Source organism: Narcine bancroftii, chromosome 4 (genome assembly GCF_036971445.1).
Source record: "Narcine bancroftii isolate sNarBan1 chromosome 4, sNarBan1.hap1, whole genome shotgun sequence".
Classification (NCBI taxonomy): Eukaryota; Metazoa; Chordata; class Chondrichthyes; order Torpediniformes; family Narcinidae; genus Narcine; species Narcine bancroftii.
Window position 1 is genome coordinate 2,514,408 of NC_091472.1, and position 26,403 is coordinate 2,540,810.

The 26,403-nt window shown below is 46.9% G+C and overlaps 2 protein-coding genes across 2 annotated transcripts in view; one reads left to right on the forward strand and one right to left on the reverse strand.

Annotated features, from left to right (window-relative positions):
• The window catches only part of LOC138760279 (uncharacterized), a 154,535-nt gene extending 130,864 nt beyond the window's left edge, over positions 1–23,671 (reverse strand). Inside the window, exons 1-2 of the mRNA XM_069930641.1 lie at positions 23,465–23,671; positions 23,178–23,276 (exon numbers count right to left, since the gene is read on the reverse strand). Of these exons, the coding sequence (XP_069786742.1) occupies positions 23,178–23,276; positions 23,465–23,641 (276 nt within the window). The 5' untranslated portion in view covers positions 23,642–23,671. The remainder of the gene's footprint in view (positions 1–23,177; positions 23,277–23,464) is intronic.
• Positions 18,424–23,836, forward strand: LOC138760280 (interleukin-17A-like). Its single transcript, XM_069930642.1, has 3 exons — positions 18,424–18,478; positions 20,979–21,202; positions 22,069–23,836. The coding sequence occupies exons 1-3, from the start codon at positions 18,455–18,457 to the stop codon at positions 22,304–22,306; spliced, it is 486 nt and encodes a 161-aa protein (XP_069786743.1). The 5' UTR covers positions 18,424–18,454; the 3' UTR covers positions 22,307–23,836.
• The last annotated feature ends 2,567 nt before the right edge of the window (positions 23,837–26,403 follow it).

Below are 26,403 nucleotides of genomic sequence, written 5' to 3' on the forward strand. Positions count from 1 at the left end.
AAACCATGTCCTCTAGTTTGAATCTCCCCCACTCTTAATTGAAAAAGCCTATCCACATTTACTCTGTCTGTCCCTTTTAAAATCTTAAACACCTCTATCAAGTCCCCTCTCAATCTTCTATGCTCCAGAGGAAAAATGCCCCAGTCTGCACAACCTTTCCCTGGAACTCAGACCCTGAAATCCTGTCAACATTCTCGTGAACCTTCTCTGCACTCTCTCTATTTTGTTTATATCTTTCCTATAATTTGGTGACCAAAACTGTACACAGTACTCCAAATTTGGCCTCACCAATGCCTTGTACAATTTCATCATAACCTCCCTACTCTTGAATTCAATACTCCGATTTATGAAGGCCAACATTCCAAATGCCTTCTTCACCACACCATCTACCTGAGTATCAGCCTTGAGGGTACTATTTACCATAACTCCTAAATCCCTTTGTTGCTCTGCACTCCTCAATTGTCTACCATTCAATGTATATGACCTATTTAAATTTGCCTTTCCAAAATGCAGCTCCTCACATTTATCTGTATTAAATTCCATCAGCCATTTCTCAGCCCACACCTCCAGCCTTCCTAAATCACCTTTTAATCTACGGTAATCTACCTCACTGTCCACAACAGCACCAATCTTTGTGTCATCCGCAAACTTGCTTATCCAATTCTCCACCCCTACATCCAGATCGTTAACATATATAACAAATAATAGTGGACCCAGGACCGAGCCCTGAGGAACTCCACTAGTCATCGGCCTCCAATTGGACAAACAATTTTCTACCACTCCTCTCTGACACCTTCCATCCAACCACTGCTGAATCCATTTCACTACCTCCTTATTTATACCTAATGCCTCCACCTTTTTTCCTAACCTCCTGTGGGGAACTTTGTCAAAAGCTTTACTAAAGTCCAAATAGACAACATCCACAGCTTTCCCTTCATCAACCTTTTTTGTAACCCCCTCGAAGAACTCAATCAGGTTTGTCAAGCATGATCTACCCCTGACAAAACCATGCTGATTACTCCCTATCAATCCTTGAACCTCCAAAAATTTGTAAATAGCATCCCTCAGAACACTTTCCATCAACTTGCGCACCACAGGCGTCAGACTTACAGGCCTATAATTCCCAAGTTTGCATTTGGACCCTTTCTTAAACAGAGGAACCACATGCGCTACCCTCCAATCCTTTGGTACCACCCCCGTGGCCAGTGACATCCTAAATATCTCTGTTAATGGCCCCACTAACTGTCCACTAGCCTCCCTGAGTGTCCTAGGGAATATTTTGTCCAGTCCGGGAGATTTATCCACCTTTATCTTTTTTAACACAGCCATCACTACCTCCTCGGTTATCCTTATATGCTTCATGACCTCCCCACTATTTTTCTTTACTTCAACTGGTTCAACATTTTTTTCCCTAGTGAATACCGAGGCAAAGAAATCATTCAAAATTTCCACCATTTCCTCAGACTTCTCACTCAGCCTACCCTCGCTATCTACAAGGGGTCCAATTTTATCCCTCACTAATCTTTTACTTTTAATGTACTTATACAAACCCTTTGGATTTATTTCTACTCTGTCAGCCAAGGCCTCTTCATGCCTTTTTTTGGCCTTTCTAATTTCTTTCTTAAGATTCCTTCTACACTCCTCGTAGTCCTCCTTCAACTTCTCAGCTCTCTGCTCTTTATACCTCTTGTACACCTCCCTTTCTCTCCTAACCAAATTTCCAATATTCCTCGAAAACCAAGCCTCCCTATGACTTCCAGCCTTTCCTTTGATCCAGACTGGGACATAACTACTCTGTACCCTCAAAATTTCTTTTTTGAATATCCTCCATTTTTCATTAACATCCTTACCTGAAAATATCCTGTCCCACTCAATACTCCCCAAATCCCTTCTTATTCCTACGAAATTTGCTCTTTTCTAATCCAGAACCTCAACTTTAGGCCTCTCCTTGCTCCTCCTTAAAACTACCCTAAAACTAACAGAATTATGGTCACTGGACCCAATTGGTTCTCCAACATTAATGTCCGCTACCTGACCTAGCTCGTTCCCTAACAGGAGATCCAGTATTACACCATCCCGAGTCGGTTCTTCTACTAACTGATTTAGAAAACAATCCTGAACACATTTAACGAACTCCAGCCCATCCAGCCCTCTAACCGTGTGGGTTTCCAATCAATGTGTGGGAAGTTAAAATCTCCCATGATCACTACCCTATGATTTTCACACATATACATTATCTCCCTACAAATTTGTTCCTCTAATTCCCTTGGCCCATTTGGTGGTCTGTAATACACCCCTATTAGCACTCTCTTGACTCCTCCACCCCTCAATTCCACCCAAACAGCCTCACTGGTCGATCCCTCCATACCATCCTGCCACCTCACGGCAGTAATGTCCTCCCTAACAAGCAGAGCAACTCCTCCTCCTTTTTTACCCCCTGATCTATCACATCTAAAACAAATGTATCCCGGAACATTAAGTTGCCAGTCCTGCCCCTCCTGTAGCCAGGTCTCACTAATTGCCACAATATCGTGACCCCAAGTATCTATCCATGCTCTCAGCTCATCTACCTTGTTCACTATGCTTCTTGCATTAAAATATATGCATCTCAGAGAATGACCCTCACATACATTCTCTTTTTTACCTTCTACCCTAATCTCCATTCTACCTTTCTTATCTTTTTTATTCCTAGCTAGGTAGCCATACTCCCTTGACACTGCTCTCACCCTCTGTTCCCCATCCCCCTGCCAAACTAGTTTAAACCTACCCCCACAGCTCTAGCAAATCTACTTGCCAGCACATTGGTCCCCCTCCCGTTCAAGTGGAGTCCGTCCCTCTTGTACAGGTCCGACCTTCACCAGAAGAGATCCCAATGATCCAGAAATCTTATCCCTTGCCCCCTGCACCATCTCTTTAGCCACGCATTCATCCTCCACATCCTCCTATTTCTACCCTCACTAACGCGTGGCACGGGCAGCAATCCAGAGATTACTACCTTGGAGGTCCTGTTTTTTAACTTCCTACCTAATTCCACATCATCCTGTTTCAGGACCTCATCCCCACTTCTAACTAAGTAATTTGTCCCCACATGAACCACGACTTCTGGCTATTCTCATTATGCCATCTACGGAAACTTAATTGTACTTCATTTTTCCATGTAACTGCTATACACTTTCTCGCTACTGCTAACCCTAGTCTTAAAAAGGCTAAATACGGTTTACAAATTTGTGAATTTACAAATGGAACATTAGCATAATTCAATAAACACAACTTAGGATCTATTTGAATATCCATTTTGAACAAATCTCTCAAAAATTTTATAACTTCCAAAAATACTTAACTTTCTTCCAGGACCAAACTGAATGTACAAATGTACCCTCTGCTCTCTACATCTAAAACATAAATCTGTTAAACTAAACCCATATCTTTTCAATTTCTCAGGGGTGAAATATAATTGATGTAAAAAATTATAATTAACTATACTGTATCTCACATTAATTAATTTGGTAACACCTATCAACACACATTCTAGACCATTCTTCCCATGTCAAAACAATATTTAAATCATTTTCCCATTTTTCTTTAACTTTATATAAATCTACTTTTTCCATTTTCTCCTGCAACAACTTATACATGTCAGAAATAAAACCTGTTTCAACTTGAACTGCAACTAATAATTAAATAATTATTAATAATTTAATAATTAGTAATTAAAATGATTTCCTGTCCATAATTCTTCTTTAAGAAATCTCAAGCTGATAATAAACAAAGAAAGAATTTGACGTAATACCATATCTTTCCTGTAACCTTTTAAATGAACAAAACTTCCCTGCTTCAAAACAATCTATAACATTAACTATTCCTTTCATTTCCCAATCTTTCAAATAGTGATTATATAATGAAAAAGGAATTAATTTATTCTGATACAGTGGAGATCTTATAGAGACTTTAGAACCTATACTTAAATCTTGATTATACCAAATATTCATTATATGTCCCAGAACAGGTAATTTGAATTCTTTTTTTTTTAAATTTTTTATTTTTCACACCATAAACCACATTGACCAAGATACATACATTTTACTTTTCAAATATATACAGTATCATTTTCTACCCCCCCCTCCCTCCTCCCATCCCACCCTCCCTACCTCCCCCCCATTCATTTAAAGTACAAAATCTAAGATACAAGGTAATTTGAATTCTTGTAACAATTTAGGATTCCATTTATAAATAAAATGAGTAATATTATTTTCCATAATCTGATCCATCTCTATCTTTGCCCACCTAGGAGATTGGTCAATATCAAATAACAATATCAATATCAAATAAACTTCAACTGAGCCACCGCATAATAATTATAAAAACATGGTAATTGCAAACCACCTAACTCATAACGCCAAATCAATTTTTGTAAAGAAACCCTTGATAATTTACCTTTCCATAAAAATAATCTGATAACTATTTATTTCCTTAAAAAAAATTTTTCGAACTATACACAGGATAGATTGAAAAAGATATTGTACTTGAGGATAAATATTCATCTTTATACAATTCACTCTTCCCATTAAAGTCAAAATCATTTTTAACCTTATTTAAAAAGAGTTCATAATTCAAATCATATAATTCCTGATAATTTTTTTTACAACTACCCCAAAATATTTAAATTTATTTGACCATTTAAATTTAGTAATTTGTCTACAGTCCATATAATCTTCTTCAGCTATTGATAAAATCTCACTCTTTTCCCAATCAACTTTATATCCCGACAATTTATCATATTTATTCAACAAATCTCATAATGACTTTAATGAAGTTTTTGGACTAGTTAAATCTGCAAATAAACTAATTTTATATTCATTTTTTCTCACTTTAATTCCCCTTATACTAAAATCTTGTCGAACAGCCTAAGCTAAAAGTTCTATCACTAAAGCAAACAAAGCAGGTGAGAGGGGGCAACCTTGTCCTGTAGAATGAGAGAAATTAAAAGATTTTGAGATCTGACCATTAGTCAGTACCCTTGCTGTAGGTCCCGCATATAAAGCCTTAACCCAACCTCTAAAAAACAGACCAAAATTAAATATTTTCATACTAAACAAAAACTTCCATTCCACTCGATCAAATGCCTTCTCAGCATTCAAAGATACAACCATTGGTTGATTATTTTGCTGTTTTGCAACATTAATTAATGAAATCAATTTAACTATATTATCTGCTGAATATCTACCTTTAGCAAAACCTACTTGATCAATATGTACCAATTTTGGCAAATAATTTGCTAACCTATTGGCTAAAACTTTTGCCACTAATTTATAATCAACATTTACCAATGATATCGGTCTATAAGACGACATTTTTAAAGGATCTCTATCTTTTTTAGGTATAACTGTAATCAATGCTCTCAAGAAAGATTCTGGAAATACACCAGTTTCAGTTGCTTGTTTCAAAACATCTTTATATAATGGAAATAACAAATCATTAAATTCTTCTCGGTTATAAGTAATCTCTCCGTTCTTCCTAATAGCATTAATTGTCCTAGATACTTGCTCAGTTTTAAGTTGCCATTCCAAAACTTTAAGCGCTCTTTCTCCCATAATAACGTTGTCTAGACCTCAAAATCATTTTTTCATATTTATATGTTTGTAAATTATTATAGCATAATTTTTTTAATTTTTTTCTCCAAGCTTTCAATCCCTTTTCCAAATTTAAACTTTCTAATAAATACTGTTTTTAAAAAATCTTTGCTAATAATTTGTCCCCTCAAATATACTTTTAAGGCATCCCACAAAATAAATTTACTCTGAACTGAATTATTATTCATTTGTAAATAAAAAATAATTTGATCTCTCATATACTTAATAAAATCTGGTCTCTTCAATAACATTTCATTAAACCTCCAACGATAAGCTGTCTCGGTTACTTCAATACCTAAACATTTAACTTAACAATAGCAAATGATCTGACAATAATCTACTTTTATATTCTGCAAAATTAAATCTACCTTGCAAATGCGCAGAAATCAAAAATAAATCTATTCTAGGAAAAGAATTGTGTCGTGCTGAATAAAAGGAATAATCTTTCTCAGTTGGATTTAACTTCCTCTAAATTTCGACTAAATTTAAATCCTTCATCATCTCAAGCAGTCTTTTTGCCATTTTAGTTCTTTTAACAATTTTGGGAGATTTATTCAACAAAGGATCCAAACAGCAATTAAAATCTCCTCCTACTAATACATTTCCATTTGCCTGATTCAAATGTAAAAATACATCAGAAATAAAGGCTTGATCATCTCCATTTGGTGCATAAACATTCATTAATGTCCAACTTTCAGAAAAAAATCTTACAATTAACTATTAACATTCTTCCAGCATTGTCAAAAAAAATCCAAAGTAAAATATATATTTTTTGTTTACCAAAATCGCCACCCCTCTAGCTTTAGATTTAAATGAAGAAGAAATTACATGACCTACCCAGTCCCTTCCTTTTCAGTTTCAAATGTTCTTTTTCTGTCAAATAAATTTCCTGCAGAAATGAAATATCTACTTTTAACTTCTTAATATAATCTAACACACATTTCCTTTTTATTGGATGATTTAAACCCTTAACATTAAAGTTGCAAAATTCAAACTATTCATTACTACTTACACAGTGGCACCCAATCTCTCACAATTGGCTCAAAAAAAAACCCTTAACCAACTACAAAAAACCCCCCTGAACCAACTACAAAAAAAAACCCCAATCCCCCAAAACACCTGCAAAGCAGTAGCCCCCCTCCCCTTATTAAAAGGTGCTTTTCACTTTTCCCATTTCCAGTTTTGTTCAAAACCACCAACGGTTTTGAGGAAAAATACTGTGTCAACTTAGAATCTGGTAAACATTTAGCAAAGGTCAATCCAGTCTGTGGATTTTCAAAAAATTGAGATTCATACTGCCAATATATATTTTTACAATTGCTGGGTATCTAAAAGTAGATTTATATCCTTTCTTCCATAAAACTGCTTTAGCAGCATTAAACTCCTTCCGTCTCATAACAACTGCTTGATTCAAATCTGCATAAAAAATACTTTACTAGTTTGGATTACCATTCATGGTTGTAGAACTGCAGCACGTAAAATCATCTAATTGTCTGGATACTTCAAACACGTCACCAAAACTGGCCGAAGCGGTTGACCCGGTAATGGTTTTTTCCTTAATGCACAATGCGCCCTCTCTATCTCCAAACCCTCTGGAAAATATTCTGGACTAAATATTTCAACAATCCAATCTTTAAAAAATTTTGTAGGATTTGTTCCCTCAAAACCCTCTGGCAACTCCACTGTTTTTATATTATTTCGCTGACTTTGATTTTCTAATGAATCATCTTCTGTAAAAAATTCTTCTCAATTTGCCATCCAGCCAGCACTCCTTCAACTTGATCCACTTGGTTTTCTACATTTTTAATTTTATTTTCAACCATATCCACTGCTGTCAGACACTTATTGACATCCACCTTCATAGAAGCAATCTCACCAGACATGCCAGTAATTTCAAGTCTAATATCAACGTTATTAATCAACATTTTGAAAACTGGTGGACACATACGCCATCAAACTCTCATTCTGCTTAGTTATTGTTTCTAACATTACCATCACACCAGAAGCAGGAGTAGAGCTTATTGTACTGTGAGATTTATAAGGTGAAGGTAATTTCCAAGTTGGAGGAGTACCTTCTACTTTGCCTGCAGCTATTAAAAGTTGACTGTCTTTCTCCTCCAATGTTCCAGCTCCTCTTCCATTTCTTCCTGTGTTAAACTAACTTCCATAAGCTGGCTGTCGGTCTGCTTCCCACTCAATGACGAGTTGAATTCCTCAGCTTGACGTTGAGCAGCAGCCCCCGCAGCCCTCACTCACTCCAGGGTTTTGTGCGCGCACACTGCTGCACGAGTCCCAGCAGCGATGATGGACCGCTGGTAAGTCGCCCCCATCACGTTGCCTGCGTGCTGCACTAAAGATGCTGCCGCAGGCGACGCATCGCGCCCTCCGACTGCCCTGCGCTCAACCACTCTATCTGACGCGCTTCGTGCAGCAGACTCGCGCACACCATGCACTTTGCGAAGTGACATCAAGGATGCTGCGGCAGCACCATCTTGCGTCGATCCGCGTGCAGAGGATGCCGCCGCTATAGCCAGTTTCGCTGATAGGGATCGTTGAGTCTTCGGCTCCATGTGCAGTTGATGTCGAAGCTCCAAATTTTCAATAAGGCCAAGTTTTTCAGAATCTTCCAACTCTCTAAAGTGCAGTTTTTTTGATTGTTGAACTTTACCTCTTTTAACCGGTTTTCTTCTCATATCCATAAGCAGAGTTTTCAGAAAGTTTTCAGACATTAAAATCGGGCTTTAAACTTTCCAGCTGAGGGGAGATGAGCTCCCACGTCTTCACCTAATGCCATCTTGCCATGCACCTCTCCCTCCAAACCTCAACTTGTGTCCTCTTGTTTCAACCTCCTCTGCTCTCAGGGGGAAGAGTCTACTTGTATCTAGTCTATCTATTCCCTTCATAATTTTAAACACCTCTATCAAATCCCCTCTCAACCATCTACATTTCAAGGAATAAAGTCCTAACCTCTTCAATCTTTCTCTGTACTCTAGGTATTTTAAGTCAGGCAACATCCTTGTAAATCTTCTCTCTACACCCTCTCCACCTTATCTATATCCTTCCTATAATTTGGAGACCAGAACTGAACACAATACTCCAAACCTGGCCTCACCAACGCCTTAAACATTCGTAGCATCACTTCCCAGCTCCTATACTCTATGCTATGATTTATAAAGACTAACATACCAAATGCCTTCTTAACCACCCTGTCAACATGGGAATCCACCTTCAAGGAACACTGCACCATAACTCCAAGATCTCTTTGTTCTTGTGCATTCCCCAATGTCCTCCCCTTTACTACATATGTCCTATTTGGATTATTTTTGCTGAAATGAAGCACCTCACACTTCTCTACATTAAATTCCATCTGCCATCTTTCAGCCCAACTCTCCAGACCAACCAAATCCCTCTGTAATCCCTGAAAACCTTCCTCGCTATCCACCACTCCCCCTATTTTCGTATTGTCTGTGTATTTACTTACCCAGTTAACCTCCCCATCATCCAAATCATTAATATAAATTATGAACAACAGGGGACCAAGTACCGATCCTTGAGGCACGTCGCTCGTCACAGGCTTCCATCCTGACAGACAGTTGTCCATTATGACCCTCTGCTGTTGCTCCTTCAGCCACCCCTGAATCCATCTTACTATTTCTCTATTAATCTCTAGTGACTGAACCTTCCTTACTAACCTTTCATCTGGAACCTTATCAAAAGCTTTGCTAAAATCCGGATAGACAACATCTACTGCCCTACCTTCATCCACCTTCCTTGTCACTTCTTCGAAAAACTCCACAAGGTTCGCCAAACATAACTTCCCCTTCACAAACCCATGCTGGGTGCTCCTGATCAATCCCTGCTTATCTAGATATTTATACATACCATCTCTAAGAATACCTTCCATAACTTTCCCTACCTCTGAAGTCAAGTTTACAGGGCTATAATTATTTGGCCAACACCTTGTGCCTTTTTAAACCACGGAACTACATTAGCAACCCTCCAATCCCGCGGCACCACACCCTCCTCCAGTGATCGTTGAAAAGCCACTGACAGTGGCTCCGCTATTTGCTCCCTGACCTCCCTTAATGTCCTGGGGAAAATCCCATCAAGACTAGGAGACTTACCAACTTTTATTGATCCTCAAAGCTCCAAATTCCTCTCTTTACTAATCCCTATCTTTTCCATAACTAAGCCATTTGCCTCACTTATCTCACATCGTCCAATGTCCTTTTCTTTCGTGAACACAAATGAGAAAAAAATCGTTTTATATCTCTCCCAGCTGATACGGTTCTTCGCACAGTTCACCGCTCTCATTTTCCAGCCGTCCTATTCTATCCTTAACCCTCCTTTTATTATTCACTTATCTGTAAAAACTCTTAGGATTCACTTTTACCTCATCAGCTATTGACACCTCATACCTTCTTTTTGACTTACTAATTTCCTTCTTAAAAGTGTGACTTTGGAGTATTCTGGTCCCCTCTCTCCCATAACGGTTCGGAACGGAGGGCCTCTAAAGTCGGAACCCACATGCAGCCTCTCCACACTGAATATCAATCCACCTCCCCTCTTCCCAAATCTGTCTCCAGACTGCAAACCTATTGCTACTGAGAGCAGGATGTACAGCACAGCTGACCAAGATTTCATATAGTCTGAGACACAACGTCTGCTCGACGAAGGTATCATCGAACCCGGCACCAGCTCGTGGAGAGTGCAAGTGGTCGTGGTAAAAGGGGAAAACAAATCAAGGGTAGTAATTGACTATAGCCAAACTATGAATTGGTACTCGCTCCTAGATGCATAACCCCCTCCCTCAAATTTCAGACACGGTGAATGATATAGCACAGTATCGGGTGTATTCAACCATTGACCTGAAAGCTGCTAATCACCAGCTGCCAATCCGTTCCAAGGACCATCCATATATATTTGGAATCTGATGCTAACGGTCATCTCTATCAATTCCAGAGGGTCCCTTTCAGTTTTCATAACAGGCAGGTGGATAGAATGGTGGATGGTTGAGTATGGGTTGAAGGCTACCTCCCCCTCCCTCAACAACATCACCATCTCTGGCCATACATTGGAAGACCATGAGGCAAAATCCCTGAACCTCACTTATAACTCTAGCAAGTGCATATTCAGGACAAAACGTCTGGCTCTCCTTGGCTACGTGGTGGAGAATGACATAATTGGCCCTGATCCCAATAGGATTCCTGTTAGAGCTCCCCGCTCCTAGGACCACAAAGGTTTTGAAGAGATGCCTTGGGTCATATTACACCCATTTGATCCCTTAATACGCTGATAATGTTCGCCCTTTTCCTAAAATCCACTACTTTCCTCCTAAACAGCTTTTAACTACCTCCAGAACTACATAGCAAAAGCCACCATGCATGTGGTGGATGACAATGAACCTTTCCAGGTGAAAAGCAATGCTTCAGACATAGCCCTGGCCGCTACCCTCAACCAAGCGGGCAGGCGGTTGCATTTTTTTTCCCCCACTCGGACATTACAGGCCACGAGCTCCGGAACCCATCTGTAGAAAAGGAGGCTCAGGCCGTTGTAGAAGCACAGGAGACACGACCTGACTGGTAGGAAATTTACACTCCTCACTGACCAGCGCTCGGTCACATTCATGTTTAATAATGTCCAGAGGGGAAAAATCAAAAATGACAAGATTTCTAGATGGAGGATCGAGCTCTCCACCTCCAATTATTACATTGCCCATCGGCCAGGAGCCCGTAATGACCCTCCAGATGCCTTATCCAGAGGGAACTGCACACACTGGCCAACTGCGGTCTCTGTATAATGAGCTCTGCCATCCAGGGGTTACCCGCATGGCTCATTTTGTCAAGGTCCGCAATCTGCCCTACTCCATTGAAGATGTCAAGGAAATGACCAGGTTTTGCTAGGTCTGAGCGGAGTGCAAGTCGCACTTCTACCACACCTCATACAGTTAAAGAAAGAAGCAAAATGAGTCCCCCCCACTCCACCCCCACCCCACAGAGTCACTGCGCGTCTGTAGATTCACCTCCAACCCTCGCAGCTGAATAGAGTCCAGTCCAACCATTGGCACCCTGACCTTCAGATTAGAACCTCAGCGCCCTCGACCCCCTATCACATCTTGGTTCCAATACCTGATACCCCATCAGCCAATTTTGAGCCAGTCTCCAGCAGCCCGCAACCTGCGTGGGTTCCACTCCAAGACTCACCAACAACCCGTCTCCTATGTGTCCTGCAGCTGATCCTCACTAGTCCACCGCCACTGTCCTGTAGGTCGTCTCCTCCCCGCTATCTGCAACCCCTCGTGGCTGCTGTTGATCGCAGGCATCTATGGTTGCGGGATTTTAAATATAACCACTGTCGGTACCTTTAACGGGCCGTTTAAACCCTGTGTGGAGTTGATGGCAGTCGGATTGGGTGGTTGGACCCCACAGGAGGTACCAGCGGCAGCGCTGATGGCAGTCAGATTGGGTGGCTGGACCCCGCAGGAGGTACCAGCGGCAGCGCTGATGGCAGTCGGATTGGGTGGTTGGACCCCACAGGAGGTACCAGCGGCAGCGCTGATGGCAGTTGGATTGGGTGGTTGGACCCCACAGGAGGTACCAGCGGCAGCGCTGATGGCAGTTGGATTGGGTGGTTGGACCCCACAGGAGGTACCAGCGGCAGCGCTGAAGGCAGTCGGATTGGGTGGTTGGACCCCACAGGAGGTACCAGTGGCAGCGCTGATGGCAGTCGGATTGGGTGGTTGGACCCCACAGGAGGTACCAGTGGCAGCGCTGATGGCAGTTGGATTGGGTGGTTGGACCCCACAGGAGGTACCAGCGGCAGCGCTGAAGGCAGTCGGATTGGGTGGTTGGACCCCACAGGAGGTACCAGTGGCAGCGCTGATGGCAGTCGGATTGGGTGGTTGGACCCCACAGGAGGTACCAGTGGCAGCGCTGATGGCAGTTGGATTGGGTGGTTGGACCCCACAGGAGGTACCAGCGGCAGCGCTGATGGCAGTTGGATTGGGTGGCTGGACCCCGCAGGAGGTACCAGCGGCAGCGCTGAAGGCAGTCGGATTGGGTGGCTGGACCCCGCAGGAGGTACCAGCGGCAGCGCTGAAGGCAGTCGGATTGGGTGGTTGGACCCCACAGGAGGTACCAGCGGCAGCGCGGATGGCAGTTGGATTGGGTGGTTGGACCCCGCAGGAGGTACCAGCGGCAGCGCTGATGGCAGTTGGATTGGGTGGTTGGACCCCGCAGGAGGTACCAGCGGCAGCGCTGAAGGCAGTCGGATTGGGTGGTTGGACCACACAGGAGGTACCAGTGGCAGCGCTGATGGCAGTTGGATTGGGTGGTTGGACCCCGCAGGAGGTACCAGTGGCAGCGCTGATGGCAGTTGGATTGGGTGGTTGGACCCCACAGGAGGTACCAGCGGCAGCGCTGATGGCAGTTGGATTGGGTGGTTGGACCCCACAGGAGGTACCAGCGGCAGCGCTGATGGCAGTTGGATTGGGTGGCTGGACCCCGCAGGAGGTACCAGCGGCAGCGATGAAGGCAGTCGGATTGGGTGGCTGGACCCCGCAGGAGGTACCAGCGGCAGCGCTGAAGGCAGTCGGATTGGGTGGCTGGACCCCACAGGAGGTACCAGCGGCAGCGCTGAAGGCAGTCGGATTGGGTGGTTGGACCCCACAGGAGGTACCAGCGGCAGCGCGGATGGCAGTTGGATTGGGTGGTTGGACCCCGCAGGAGGTACCAGCGGCAGCGCTGATGGCAGTTGGATTGGGTGGTTGGACCCCGCAGGAGGTACCAGCGGCAGCGCTGAAGGCAGTTGGATTGGGTGGTTGGACCCCACAGGAGGTACCAGCGGCAGCGCTGAAGGCAGTTGGATTGGGTGGTTGGACCCCGCAGGAGGTACCAGTGGCAGCGCTGAAGGCAGTTGGATTGGGTGGTTGGACCCCGCAGGAGGTACCAGTGGCAGCGCTGATGGCAGTTGGATTGGGTGGTTGGACCCCGCAGGAGGTACCAGCGGCAGCGCTGAAGGCAGTTGGATTGGGTGGTTGGACCCCGCAGGAGGTACCAGTGGCAGCGCTGATGGCAGTTGGATTGGGTGGTTGGACCCCGCAGGAGGTACCAGTGGCAGCGCTGATGGCAGTTGGATTGGGTGGTTGGACCCCGCAGGAGGTACCAGTGGCAGCGCTGATGGCAGTTGGATTGGGTGGTTGGACCCCACAGGAGGTACCAGCGGCAGCGCTGATGGCAGTTGGATTGGGTGGTTGGACCCCACAGGAGGTACCAGCGGCAGCGCTGATGGCAGTTGGATTGGGTGGCTGGACCCCGCAGGAGGTACCAGCGGCAGCGATGAAGGCAGTCGGATTGGGTGGCTGGACCCCGTAGGAGGTACCAGCGGCAGCGCTGAAGGCAGTCGGATTGGGTGGTTGGACCCCACAGGAGGTACCAGCGGCAGCGCGGATGGCAGTTGGATTGGGTGGTTGGACCCCGCAGGAGGTACCAGCGGCAGCGCTGATGGCAGTTGGATTGGGTGGTTGGACCCCGCAGGAGGTACCAGCGGCAGCGCTGAAGGCAGTTGGATTGGGTGGTTGGACCCCACAGGAGGTACCAGCGGCAGCGCTGAAGGCAGTTGGATTGGGTGGTTGGACCCCGCAGCAGGTACCAGTGGCAGCGCTGAAGGCAGTTGGATTGGGTGGTTGGACCCCGCAGGAGGTACCAGTGGCAGCGCTGATGGCAGTTGGATTGGGTGGTTGGACCCCGCAGGAGGTACCAGTGGCAGCGCTGAAGGCAGTTGGATTGGGTGGTTGGACCCCGCAGGAGGTACCAGCGGCAGCGCTGAAGGCAGTTGGATTGGGTGGTTGGACCCCGCAGGAGGTACCAGTGGCAGCGCTGATGGCAGTTGGATTGGGTGGTTGGACCCCGCAGGAGGTACCAGTGGCAGCGCTGATGGCTGTTGGATTGGGTGGTTGGACCCCACAGGAGGTACCAGTGGCAGCGCTGATGGCAGTTGGATTGGGTGGTTGGACCCCACAGGAGGTACCAGCGGCAGCGCTGATGGCAGTCGGATTGGGTGGTTGGACCCCGCAGGAGGTACCAGTGGCAGCGCTGATGGCAGTCGGATTGGGTGGTTGGACCCCGCAGGAGGTACCAGTGGCAGCGCTGATGGCAGTTGGATTGGGTGGTTGGACCCCACAGGAGGAACCAGCGGCAGCGCTGATGGCAGTTGGATTGGGTGGTTGGACCCCACAGGAGGTACCAGCGGCAGCGCTGATGGCAGTTGGATTGGGTGGTTGGACCCCACAGGAGGTACCAGCGGCAGCGCTGATGGCAGTTGGATTGGGTGGTTGGACCCCACAGGAGGTACCAGCGGCAGCGCTGATGGCAGTTGGATTGGGTGGTTGGACCCCACAGGAGGTACCAGCGGCAGCGCTGATGGCAGTTGGATTGGGTGGTTGGACCCCCCAGGAGGTACCAGCGGCAGCGCTGATGGCAGTTGGATTGGGTGGTTGGACCCCGCAGGAGGTACCAGTGGCAGCGCTGATGGCAGTTGGATTGGGTGGTTGGACCCCACAGGAGGTACCAGCGGCAGCGCTGATGGCAGTTGGATTGGGTGGTTGGACCCCGCAGGAGGTACCAGTGGCAGCGCTGATGGCAGTTGGATTGGGTGGTTGGACCCCGCAGGAGGTACCAGCGGCAGCGCTGAAGGCAGTCGGATTGGGTGGTTGGACCCCGCAGGAGGTACCAGTGGCAGCGCTGATGGCAGTTGGATTGGGTGGTTGGACCCCACAGGAGGTACCAGCGGCAGCGCTGCCATTTTGTTCCACCTCCTCCACCCCCAGTTCCTGACTGGTATCACTGTCAGAGAGGAAGGTTGTTCAAGATTACAGCAGGGTCCAGGTGAACTGGAGAGTGGACCAAAGAATAATGGATGAAATTTAACTCGGACAAATGTGAGGTGTTGCATTTTGGGAATGTGAACCAGGGCAGGACTAACAGAGTCAATGGTCAGGCCCTTAGGGAGATGTACAATGGAGGTGGGAGGGTACAGGTGCAGAGATCCCTGAATATGGTGACACCAGTAGACAGGGTGGTGAAGATGTTTGGCATGGCGGCTTCCTTTGGTTAGGATATTCAGTACAGAGGACACTGAGCATCTCAGCTCTGTCCACCGCAATAGCGTGGATCTCCCAGTGGCCACCCATTTCAATTCCCCACCCCATTCACTTGCTGACACATATGTCCATGGTCTTGTGCACTGCTTGACTGGGACCACCCGCAAATGGAGGAACAGCACCTCATTTTCTGATTGGAATTAACATTGACCTCTCTTCTTCTTTGGCTTGGCTTCGCGGACGAAGATTTATGGAGGGGGTAAAAAGTCCACGTCAGCTGCAGGCTCGTGTGTGGCTGACAAGTCCGATGCGGGACAGGCAGACACGGTTGCAGGGGAAAATTGGTGGGTTGGGGTTGGGTGTTGGGTTTTTCCTCCTTTGCCTTTTGTCAGTGAGGTGGGCTCTGCGGTCTTCTTCAAAGGAGGTTGCTGCCCGCCAAACTGTGAGGTGCCAAGATGCACGGTTTGAGGCGATATCAGCCCACTGGCAGTGGTCAATGTGGCAGGCACCAAGAGATTTCTTTAGGCAGTCCTTGTACCTTTTCTTTGGTGCACCTCTGTCATGGTGGCCAGTGGAGAGCTCGCCATATAACACGATCTAGCTTTCATCAAACCCCCTACCCCTCACTTCTTCCCCTAGCTCTCTCTCTCTTTTCCCAGCCTCCTTTCACACAGAGGTGATCAATACTCACCTCGTCCCCTGATCACATCCAGTGAACCCCTTGTGCGGGCTGGATTCCTCCCCCAGCCGCACTGTCTCTAGTCTGACATTTCCTGCTTCTGGCTCATTCTGCTTCTTCCCTGAAGAAGGGCTCAGGCTCTATGGAATGTGGGAGCAAATCGGAGACCTCAGAGGAAATCCACACCATCCAAGGGAGGGGTGCAAACTCTGCACAGACAGTGCCAGTGGTCAGTACTGAACATGAGCTTGCAGCTCCACTAGCTGAGCCATAAATAGCTCAATATTACAATTAATAAAGTCTTTGTCCTTGAGATTGCAATAAGGAGTTGCCCCTCTCTTAATTTAATTTTTTTAAATTTAATTTTAATTTTGCAATTTAAATTTATAAATACAGCATGGTTACAGGCCCTTTTGGCCAATGACCCCGTGCCACCCAATTAATCTACAACGCCCTGTACGTTTTGAACAGTGGGAGGGAACCAGAGCCCCAGGGAAAACCCACACAGACAGGGGGGAAAAGTACCAACTCCTTACAGACAGGGTGGGATTCAAACCCCCGACCTGATTACTGATGCTGTAAAGGTGTTGCCCTAACCGTGCCACCCAAAACCTCTTGCCAGAGAGGTTTTGATTTACCCATATTTTGAAAAACTCTAGGAATTTACAAGTACCCCACAAAACTCACTCAACAAAGGGATGTGGAAGGATTGAAAGCAACACAGAAAGCAGGGCATCTTTTCAAACCAGCCTGAACCAACGAGGAGAGCACCAAGTAACACAGATGCAAGACTCTTGAGCAGACAAAGAATTGCTGGAGGATTCAACAAGTCAGGCAGGTTTCACAGGTCAGAACGGTCACTCAATTTAAATTTAATTTTGACATACAGCACGGTAACAGGCCCTTTTTGCCCACGAGTCCATCCCACCCAATTAACCTACAACCCCAACGTCATCCGTGCCGCTCTTCTCAGTCTCTGGGCCCTTCATTAATCCTTGAGGATGGGGTTTTGATGAAACGTTGACTGATTACATCAGATCAGATACTATTTATCATCATGTAATTAAACAGAAATGTAATATTACATAACATTACCTTTAATCTGCTGCAAGGCAGACAAACATTCACCATTAACATTGTTTCAGGCTTGAGCCCTTCATTAAGGTAGGGAAAAGTGTCGGCAGGTGCCCAAACAAAATGGTGGTGAGGGGTACGAGGAGGAGCACGGTCCCGAAGGCAGGAGTTAACAGGTGGAAAATGGAGGAAGGGAGGGAGGAGCACAGCAGCAAGCAGGGGGAGGAGGGATGGCTCAGTGAATGGAGAGGGAAGGGGTGGAGAGCTGACAGGGAAGGGAAGAGAGGGGGAAAGGAGAGCAGGTTAGCGGAAATCGGAGAAGTTGATGTTAATGCCGAGCGTGTGGCTGGAGGGTTGCAGACGATAAATCAGGCGCTGTTCCTACAATTTACGGGTGGTCTTGGTGGGAGTGAACATGTTCCTCCACAAGAACTGGTTTTCCCTCATCTTCTTATTGAGGGCAGGGAATCAGGAGATTTGAGCTGAGTGTGACCCAGGTACCCTCTTGACCCAAGGACCCTGTGTCTCCGTGGCCATTGTTGGTCCCTACAAGCAATGGGCTGCACCCCAGTGGCCCACCCTCCCCGAAGTGAGCAACTCATCACGAACATTGCAGAGACAGCGATTAGCACCCAATGCAGGTCATCGGTTAAATCCTTTGTTAACTAGGTTAGATGTGGTTTTCAGATGAATTGTTAGAAAGAGGAAGGTGGTCCATGAGTTTGAGACTCTCTGGGCCTTCGCCCTCTGACTCAGCATCTTGGTGATATCATTTTCCATGTGACGTGCTAGAATAGAAACCCCTCCAGTAACTACCAGTACCTGCAGCAAGCCACAAGGATGCTGGCCTCTATATAAGAGGGTGCAGTAAGTGCTCAAACAAGCAGATTCAAGGCAGAGCTCAGAGCAGACACAGCCCAGCTCGAAGAAAACCTGCTTCAGGCGACCCAGAAGAGCACACAAGGCTCCAAGATGCTTTCCAAGATGAGACAAATGGTGAGTAAAAGGGTCTTCGAGACAAGGAAGGAAAGTGTGTGCAGAGTGCACCATGAATTAAGTCAGAAATGGAGATGTTTGGGCATTACCGCCCACACGAGAGTTGCTCTTTCTTTGACCAGGAGCCAACCCTGCAACCGTCCCAGAGACTCTGATGGCCGCTAGACCACTTAAATTTGGTGGGGGGGGGGGGGGGGGGGGAGAAGGTGTGGAACAGTGCTGAGTGGTATTTACAAATTTAGGCGGTCCAGCGGCCATCAGAGTCTCTGGGACCGTTGCAGGGTTGACTCCTGGTCAAAGAAAGAGCAAGACTTGAATTTGCTTGGATACCCTGCAATTCAACTTCCAAAGACTATTTGTGGATGGTGGCATCAGCTGTGTTGGATGAGGATCATTTGTGCCAGCAAAGGGCTGCAGACGGCGAGGGGCGCACACATCGTAAATGCCCACAGGTTTTTCGACTGAGGCTGGGTGAAACAAGAACTAGAGGACATGGGTTCAGGGTGAAAGGCAACATTCTTAAGGAGAACATTTGGAGGGAACTTCTCCACACAATGTGGTGGGAGTGCCAAATGATCTCCCAGCTGAAGTGGTGATGGAGGGATCTGGACTGGGTGGGGATGGAGGGATCTGGACTGGGTGGGGATGGAGGGATCTGGACTGGGTGGGGATGGAGGGATCTGGACTGGGTGGGGATGGAGGGATCTGGACTGGGTGTAGGTCAGTGGACAAGAGGACAAGAGTTAAGAATTAAGGGGCAGAGGTTTAGAGGTAACATGAGGGGGAACTTCTTTACTCAGAGAGTGGTAGCCGTGTGGAATGAGCTTCCGGGAGAAATAGTGGCGGCGGAGTCAATTGTATTATTTAAGAAAAGGTTGGACAGGTCTATGGATGAGAAGAAGATGGAGGGTTATGGGCATTGTGCAGGGAGGTGGGACTAGAAAGGGGTGTTTGGTTCGGTGCGGACTAGAAGGGCCAAATGGCCTGTTTCCGTGCTGTAATTGTTATGTTATGTTATGGAATAGATAGAAAAGTGGTCTTGTGAAGTGAGTGCTTAGCCATCCCTTTCTCAGGGGTCTGTGCCAGTGGGCCTGAATATCATTAGCTGTGAATGCCTATGGATGTGGCCTTGTATAACGAATACACTTCTCACCACAAAGGGCTTCAAGTGAAAACAGTTTCACCAGCGTTGCAATGTAAAGCAGTGTTGTGCTCACCAATGCTGAACCATGCCTTGCAGACCTGCGAAGGTAGCCCAGTAAGTCCACCACCAAAGCCCTCTCAGAACCAAGCTCCACCAACCGTGAGATGTAATGCAGCCTTCAGGGAGAGGGGGAAGATCTCCCTTAGAGGGAGAGAGTAACGTAGCAGGATCAGTTCAGAGAGACAGAGACAGCATCCTGGATAAAGCTTGATAATAAAGATGTTATGTTTCTTTCAATACTATGATACTGACCACAATTGGAATGGGATTTCGAGAGGAATAGAATCTAAGAGCAGGGATGTGATGTTGGGGTTTATGAGGCCCAGGTGAGGCCTCACGTGGAGATTGTGAGCAGTTTGGGGCTCCTCATTTAAGAAAGGATGTGCTGACGTTGGAGAGGGTTCAGAGGAAGTTCACAAGGATGATTCCAGGAATGAAAGGGTTGTCATATCAGGAGCGTTTGACAGCTCTTGGCCTGGACTCATTGGAATTAGGAGAATGAGGGGGATCCCAATGAAACATTTTGAGTGTTGAAAGGCGTGGAACAGAGTAGATGTCGAAGGTAAAAATACAAAGCTGGAAAAGCCACCAGGTTAAAAAGTGTCCTTTATATAGCAAAGGTAAAAATACAGGTCCAGCATTTCGGGCTTGAGCCCTTCATCAAGGTTTACTTGAACCACGTGGAAAGGTTGCTTCCCATGGTGGGAGAGTCTAGGACAATAGGGCACAATTTCACGATTGAAGGGCACCCACCAGAGGACAGGGAATCTGTGGAATTTGTTGTCACAGGTGGTTGTGGAGGCTGGGTCATTGAGTGCATTTAAGGCAGAGATTGACAGGTTCTTGATGAGCCAGGGCATTAAAGGTTATGGGGAGAAGGCCGGGCAGTGGGAAAATGGATCAGCTCATGATTAAAGAGCAGGGCAGATGCAATGGGCTGGATGGCCTATTTCTGCTCCTACATCTTATGGGATCAAAGGAAATCCTTGAAAATCCTCTGGAGGTCGAGAAGAGGGACTCGATACAAAGCATTCCAGGAGATAGCCCTGGCTGGGTCCCTCAAAGTGTGCCAAACTTCCATGAGAAAGGCGGCTGCATGCAAGGAGGGGAGACCGTTGAAGAAATGATGGGCTCCAAATTGCAGAGAAACTAGATTATTCTGAAAGGCTGCTCCCTGCACCCTCTGGCAGGGAGGAGGACAGAGGCACACTGCCAGCAGCCCGTGCCTGTGGCGTGGCTGAATAATTCCACAGCTGGCTGAATGGGTGCATTATCTCCCCCTGTGGTTTATTCCAGGTCTCTGCTGGACTGGTCTTCCTGCTGGTCGCTGCCCTGACAGATGCTGCCGTCGCAGCAACAGGGAGGAGTGGCAGAAAGGTGGGACAACCGCGCCTGCGGCGGACCCCGAAATACATGCTGGAGCTGGGAGACTTACAGCTGCTTGCTGACTTCCACATGCACAGCAGGCACGTCCATGACGCTTCGTTCAGAAACCGCTCTCTGTCCCCGTGGACGTACAAGTAAGTTTCCCTCGCACCACTCTCCCTTCTCTTCCACTCTCCCCTCCCACCCAGAGCCAACTAAGCCCCCCCACCTCTGCAATCAGTAACAACTCACCATCTCCACCGTGGGCTCCAACACACTTCACTCCATCACACTGATCAGGGACTGACCCACAGCACACAAGGACTGCCAGCACCATTGCAGTCAAGTCACTGTTCTCTGCACAAGGATAACTGTGAATATTTATCACCTGTAAGGAGTTTCTACATTCTCCCCAAGTCTGCGTGGGTTTCTTCCCGATGCTCCAGTTTCTGTCCACTCTTCCAAAACATACAGGGGTTGCAGGTGGATTTGGCCATTTGGGCGGCATGGGCTCGTGGGCCGGAAGGGGCTGTAAGTGTGCCATCTGGCTGTACGATTGTCCGAGCCTGCAGCTGACGTGGACTTTTTACCCCCTCCATAAATCTTCGTCTGCGAAGCCAAGCCAAAGAAAAGAAGATATCCTTACCTCCAATGCATCCTGCGAGACCTACTGAGTTCCTCGGGCATTTCTGTGTTTTTACGACAAATAGGTCGTCATCCTTGATTTGGGATTTCCGTCGTGTCCTCCATCACTGCCAGCACCCCATCTCTCCTGGCCCCCGTCCCTACAGGACCTTTGTGCCTCACCATGTCACTATGGGCTATTCATCACTCTCTCTGTCAAACCCTCTCCATTATCATTCCACTGACCTCCTGCATCGAGCTCTGGGTGTCCAAGGTGTTCCTCATTCCCATCCCCTACAGAACACAAGCGCAGCCCGTTTTAGGACAGGGGATTAGGTGGAGCATCACCCAAGTGAAGGCAGACATTGTGACGTTTTACCTGTGGCTCCTCTTGCAGGGAGGACAAGGACGCCAACCGCTACCCTTCTTCCATCTTCAAGGCGCAGTGCGTGAGCACACACTGCTTCAACAGTCGAGGTTTCAAAGATCCAGGTCTGAACACCCGTCTGGTCAAGCAGGAGATGCTTGTCCTGAAGAAGAAGTCGTCACCCGGCAACAAGATCACTTTCCATGTGGAGAAACTCTTGGTCCCTGTCGCTTGTGTCTGTGTCCGGCCAGAGGTTCTGAGTGCCTGACGGAATCGAGCTGGAGATGCGTCAAGGAATAAAGTCACGCTAAGCCAAACCCAAACCAATTAGCAGCCTGCCATTAAGCATTTTACAATAGAACCAGCCAAAGAGAGGCTGCCGAAACTATTGCTTTGAAGCACCCACTTCTCTGCCAGTCTCCAGGGTAACAAGACCCCCATCTCCTCAGCTTTGAAATGACCCCCAACATCCTTTGTGCAAAACCTCAATCAGCGACTTCAGTAGGTTCTCCTGGAGCTTGTGCAGTTAGGATTTGGGTCATCACACAGACTTGGGACTTCACAAATGCCCCGCCCCGAGTGATCAGGAAATGCTGTGAAACTCATGTCTCCCAAGATAAATGTCAAAACATTTCTAGTCCTCCTTTATCATGAGCCCTCTGTTGAAATCAAAAGCATTATGAATGCAATAGTACCACTTTTCCCACTCCTTCTGGTCACCGTAGGAAGATTAGGACAGGCCTCCTGGCCCTACCAAACAGCTCCACCATTCAATACAGCCATGTACCACCATCTCACCCTCTTCCCACCCCACCATAATCCCTTCTGAGGCACTTTGCCTGACCCTTAGAGAGGATCCAGTGGCTCCTGGCTTCATTTCCCATGAAATGGCTCTGCTCCAGATCAGGTCACACCCAGCCCCTTCCACCAGCTACCAACGTCAGTCACCCAATGCACCCATGATCTCTAGGATCTTGCTGTGTACAGTCTATTGAAGGAATGCGAATCCAGTGAGGCCATGCTCGTTGGATTGTGTCATTCACGTGAGGGTGAAGGTAATTCCTTGCACCCCAACACCACTCCTTTGGGGTGGCTGTATCCCTACATTAGAAAAGTGATAGTCTGCAAGTTAAACTCACCTCACCGTGGAGTTCACAGGTGCCTCCCTTGTGTGAGAGTCGCGTCGAGGAGTTTGCTTCCATTATTCTCTTTCTGTCTTTGCTTTTGTACCTTGGACTCTGCCAGGAACCAGATCAGATCTGTGAATTCACCGAGAATATCATCTGTGCAGCACATTCCAATCACATTTGCTTCCTCCACTTTCACCCCCCACTCCCCTCCCCCCCAAGTGATCCTCTTCCCAAGACAGGGAACCTAGTGACCTGGAGGCGACGGCACTCCCCGAGAGCTTGCGGAGGTCACATACCAGCAGCTGCTTCTCCACAAGTGCTCGCTTTGTTTCGGTATTTTTCGGCATTGTTTTTATCTTTTCTGTGGACAAAATGCTCAGATTGGTCGTACAGGGTAACATAAACACAAGATCAAGTGTATCCAGCAGATCATGTGCCCAACGCTGACTTGTACCACCTGCAGTCATGATCATTAGCCCAGTCAGCACTGGCTCACCTTGGCCGGTGGTGCAATCTGACCTCTCCATGGGGGAAACCAAGCATGGAAGGGAAAACCTGGATCAGGGCACTGGGACTCTGGGGGGGGGGAGTTAGAGAATGTATTAATTATTAATTTATTAAGTTATTTTTAATATTTATGATGAGATGTTTCTGACTAAAAGCCTCACCTGCACAATTTTGTTTTACAATAAAGATTCCTCATTGAAACTGCTTTTCAGTGTGTGTTAGATCTTGTTTCAGAATTGGAATTTATTATCATGAACCAGTCACGAACTTCACAGCAGCATCACAGAACAAACATTAGAACATAGAATATGAGAGGACAGAAACAGGCCACCTCGGCTCCTCTAGTCTGCGCTGAACCATTATTCTGCCTATTTCCACTGACCTGCACCCAGTCTGTACCCTTCATCCTTCTCCCATCCAGGTTCCTGTCCAAATTCCTCTTAAATGTTAAAATGAAGCCCACATTCACCAATTCAGCTGGCAGCTCATTCCACACCTCCATCCCTCTCTTTGTGAAGACGTTCCGTCATGTTCCCCCTAGACTTTTCCCCTTTCACCCTTAACCCATGTCCTCTGGTTTGAATCTTACCCACCCTCAGTGGAAAAAGTCTATCTACATTTACTGTCTATCCCCTCATAATTTTAAATACCTCGATCAAATCTCCCCTCATTCTTCTCCGCTCCAGGGAATAAAGTCCTAACCTGTTTAACCTTTCCCTGTAACTCAGTTCCTGAAGTCCAGGCAACATCCAAGTAAATCTTCTCTGCACTCTTTCTATTTTATTGATCTCTTTCCTGTAGTTTGGTGAGCAAAACTGCAGACAATTCTCCAAATTTGGCCTCACCAATGTCTTATACAACTTTACCATCACATCCCAACTCCAGTACTCAACACTTTGAATTACGAAGGCCAATATGCCTAAAGCTCTCTTTACAACCCTGTCCATCTGTGACGCCACTTTCAGGAATTACGTATCCGTTTCCCAAATCCCTCTTTTCTTCTGCACCCCTCAGTGTCCGACCATTTACTGTGTACATCCTTTCCTGGTTTGTCCTTCCAAAATGCAACAACTCCCACTTGTCTGCATTAAATTCCATCGCCCATTTTTCTAGCTGGTCCAGATCACTCTGTAAGTTTTGAAAACCTTCCTCACTGTCCACAACATCTCCGATCTTAGTGTCATCTGCAAACTTGCTGATTCAAATTACCACATCATCATCAGGTTACTGATATAGATGATAAACAACTATGGTCCCAGCACCGATCCCTGAGGCACACCACTCGACACAGGCCTCCAGTCTGAGTAGCATCATCCACCACTCTCTGGCTTCTCCCACCCATCCATTGTCGAATCCAGTTCACGACTTCACCATGAATACCCAGTGTCTGATCCTTCCTGATTAACCTCCCATGTTGGACCTTGTCAAAGGCCTTACTAATGTCCATGTTCATCAACCTTCTTGGTAACCTCCTTGAAAATCTCTAAGATTGGTTAAAACATGATTTACTACACACACAAAGCCATGTTGACTATCCCTAACCTGTCCCTGACTATCCAAATAATTGTATATCTGATTTCTCAGAACACCTTCCAATAATTTACCTTCTACTGACGTCATGCTCACCGGCCTGTAATGTCCAGGTTACTTTTGGAGCCTTTTTTTTCCAAAAAAAAAACAACGGAATAACGTGAGCATCCTCTGATCCTCCGACACCACACCCATGGATAAGGACATTTTAATTATTTCTGGCAGAGCCCCTGAAATTTCTACAACAGCCTTCCTCAAGGACCAAGGGAATATCTTGTCAGGCAACAGACCATCCGGGATAATCGATCTCCACCCCAGAACCTCTTGACTGTCTCCTACTACTGCAGCTCACCTCTTTTCCTCCCTTCCCTTCTTAGCCACAGGACCAAAATCCGTGCCAGAGATCTGATTACTATGGCTTGTGCCTGGTAGTCATCCTCCTCAATAGTATCCAACATTGTATACTTGTTCTTCAGGGGAATCCTCTGCACTGCCTGCCTGTTCCCTTTCTCTATCCTGTCACCCATCTACTCTCCTCCTGCCTTCAAGGTGTGGTAGAGTTGCTGCAACACCTGTCTATCACCCCCTCTGCCTTCCGAATGATCTACAGTTCTTCCAACTCCAGCTCCAATCCCTTAACTCAGTTTGTCAGGAGCTGTAGCTGGATGTACTTCTCACAGATGAAGTCATCAGCAATACTACTGGCTTCTCTGCGAGAGGGGTGTTCATCTGCCTTCTCTGCGAGAGGGGTGTTCCTCCGCCTTCTCTGTGAGAGGGGTGTTCCTCTGCCTTATCTGCGAGAGGGGTGTTCCTCTGCCTTATCTGCGAGAGGGGTGTTCCCCTGCCTTCTCTGCGAGAGGGGTGTTCCCCTGCCTTCTCTGCGAGAGGGGTGTTCCCCAGCCTTCTCTGCGAGAGGGGTGTTCCCCTGCCTTCTCTGCGAGAGGGGTGTTCCTCTGCCTTCTCTGCGAGAGGGGTGTTCCTCTGCCTTCTCTGCGAGAGGGGTGTTCCCCTGCCTTCTCTGCGAGAGGGGTGTTCCCCTGCCTTTTCTGCGAGAGGGGTGTTCCTCTGGCTTCTCTACGAGATGGGTGTTCCCCTGCCTTCTCTGCGAGAGGGGTGTTCCTCTGGCTTCTCTACGAGATGGGTGTTCCCCTGCCTTCTCTGCGAGAGGGGTGTTCCTCTGCCTTCTCTGCGAGAGGGG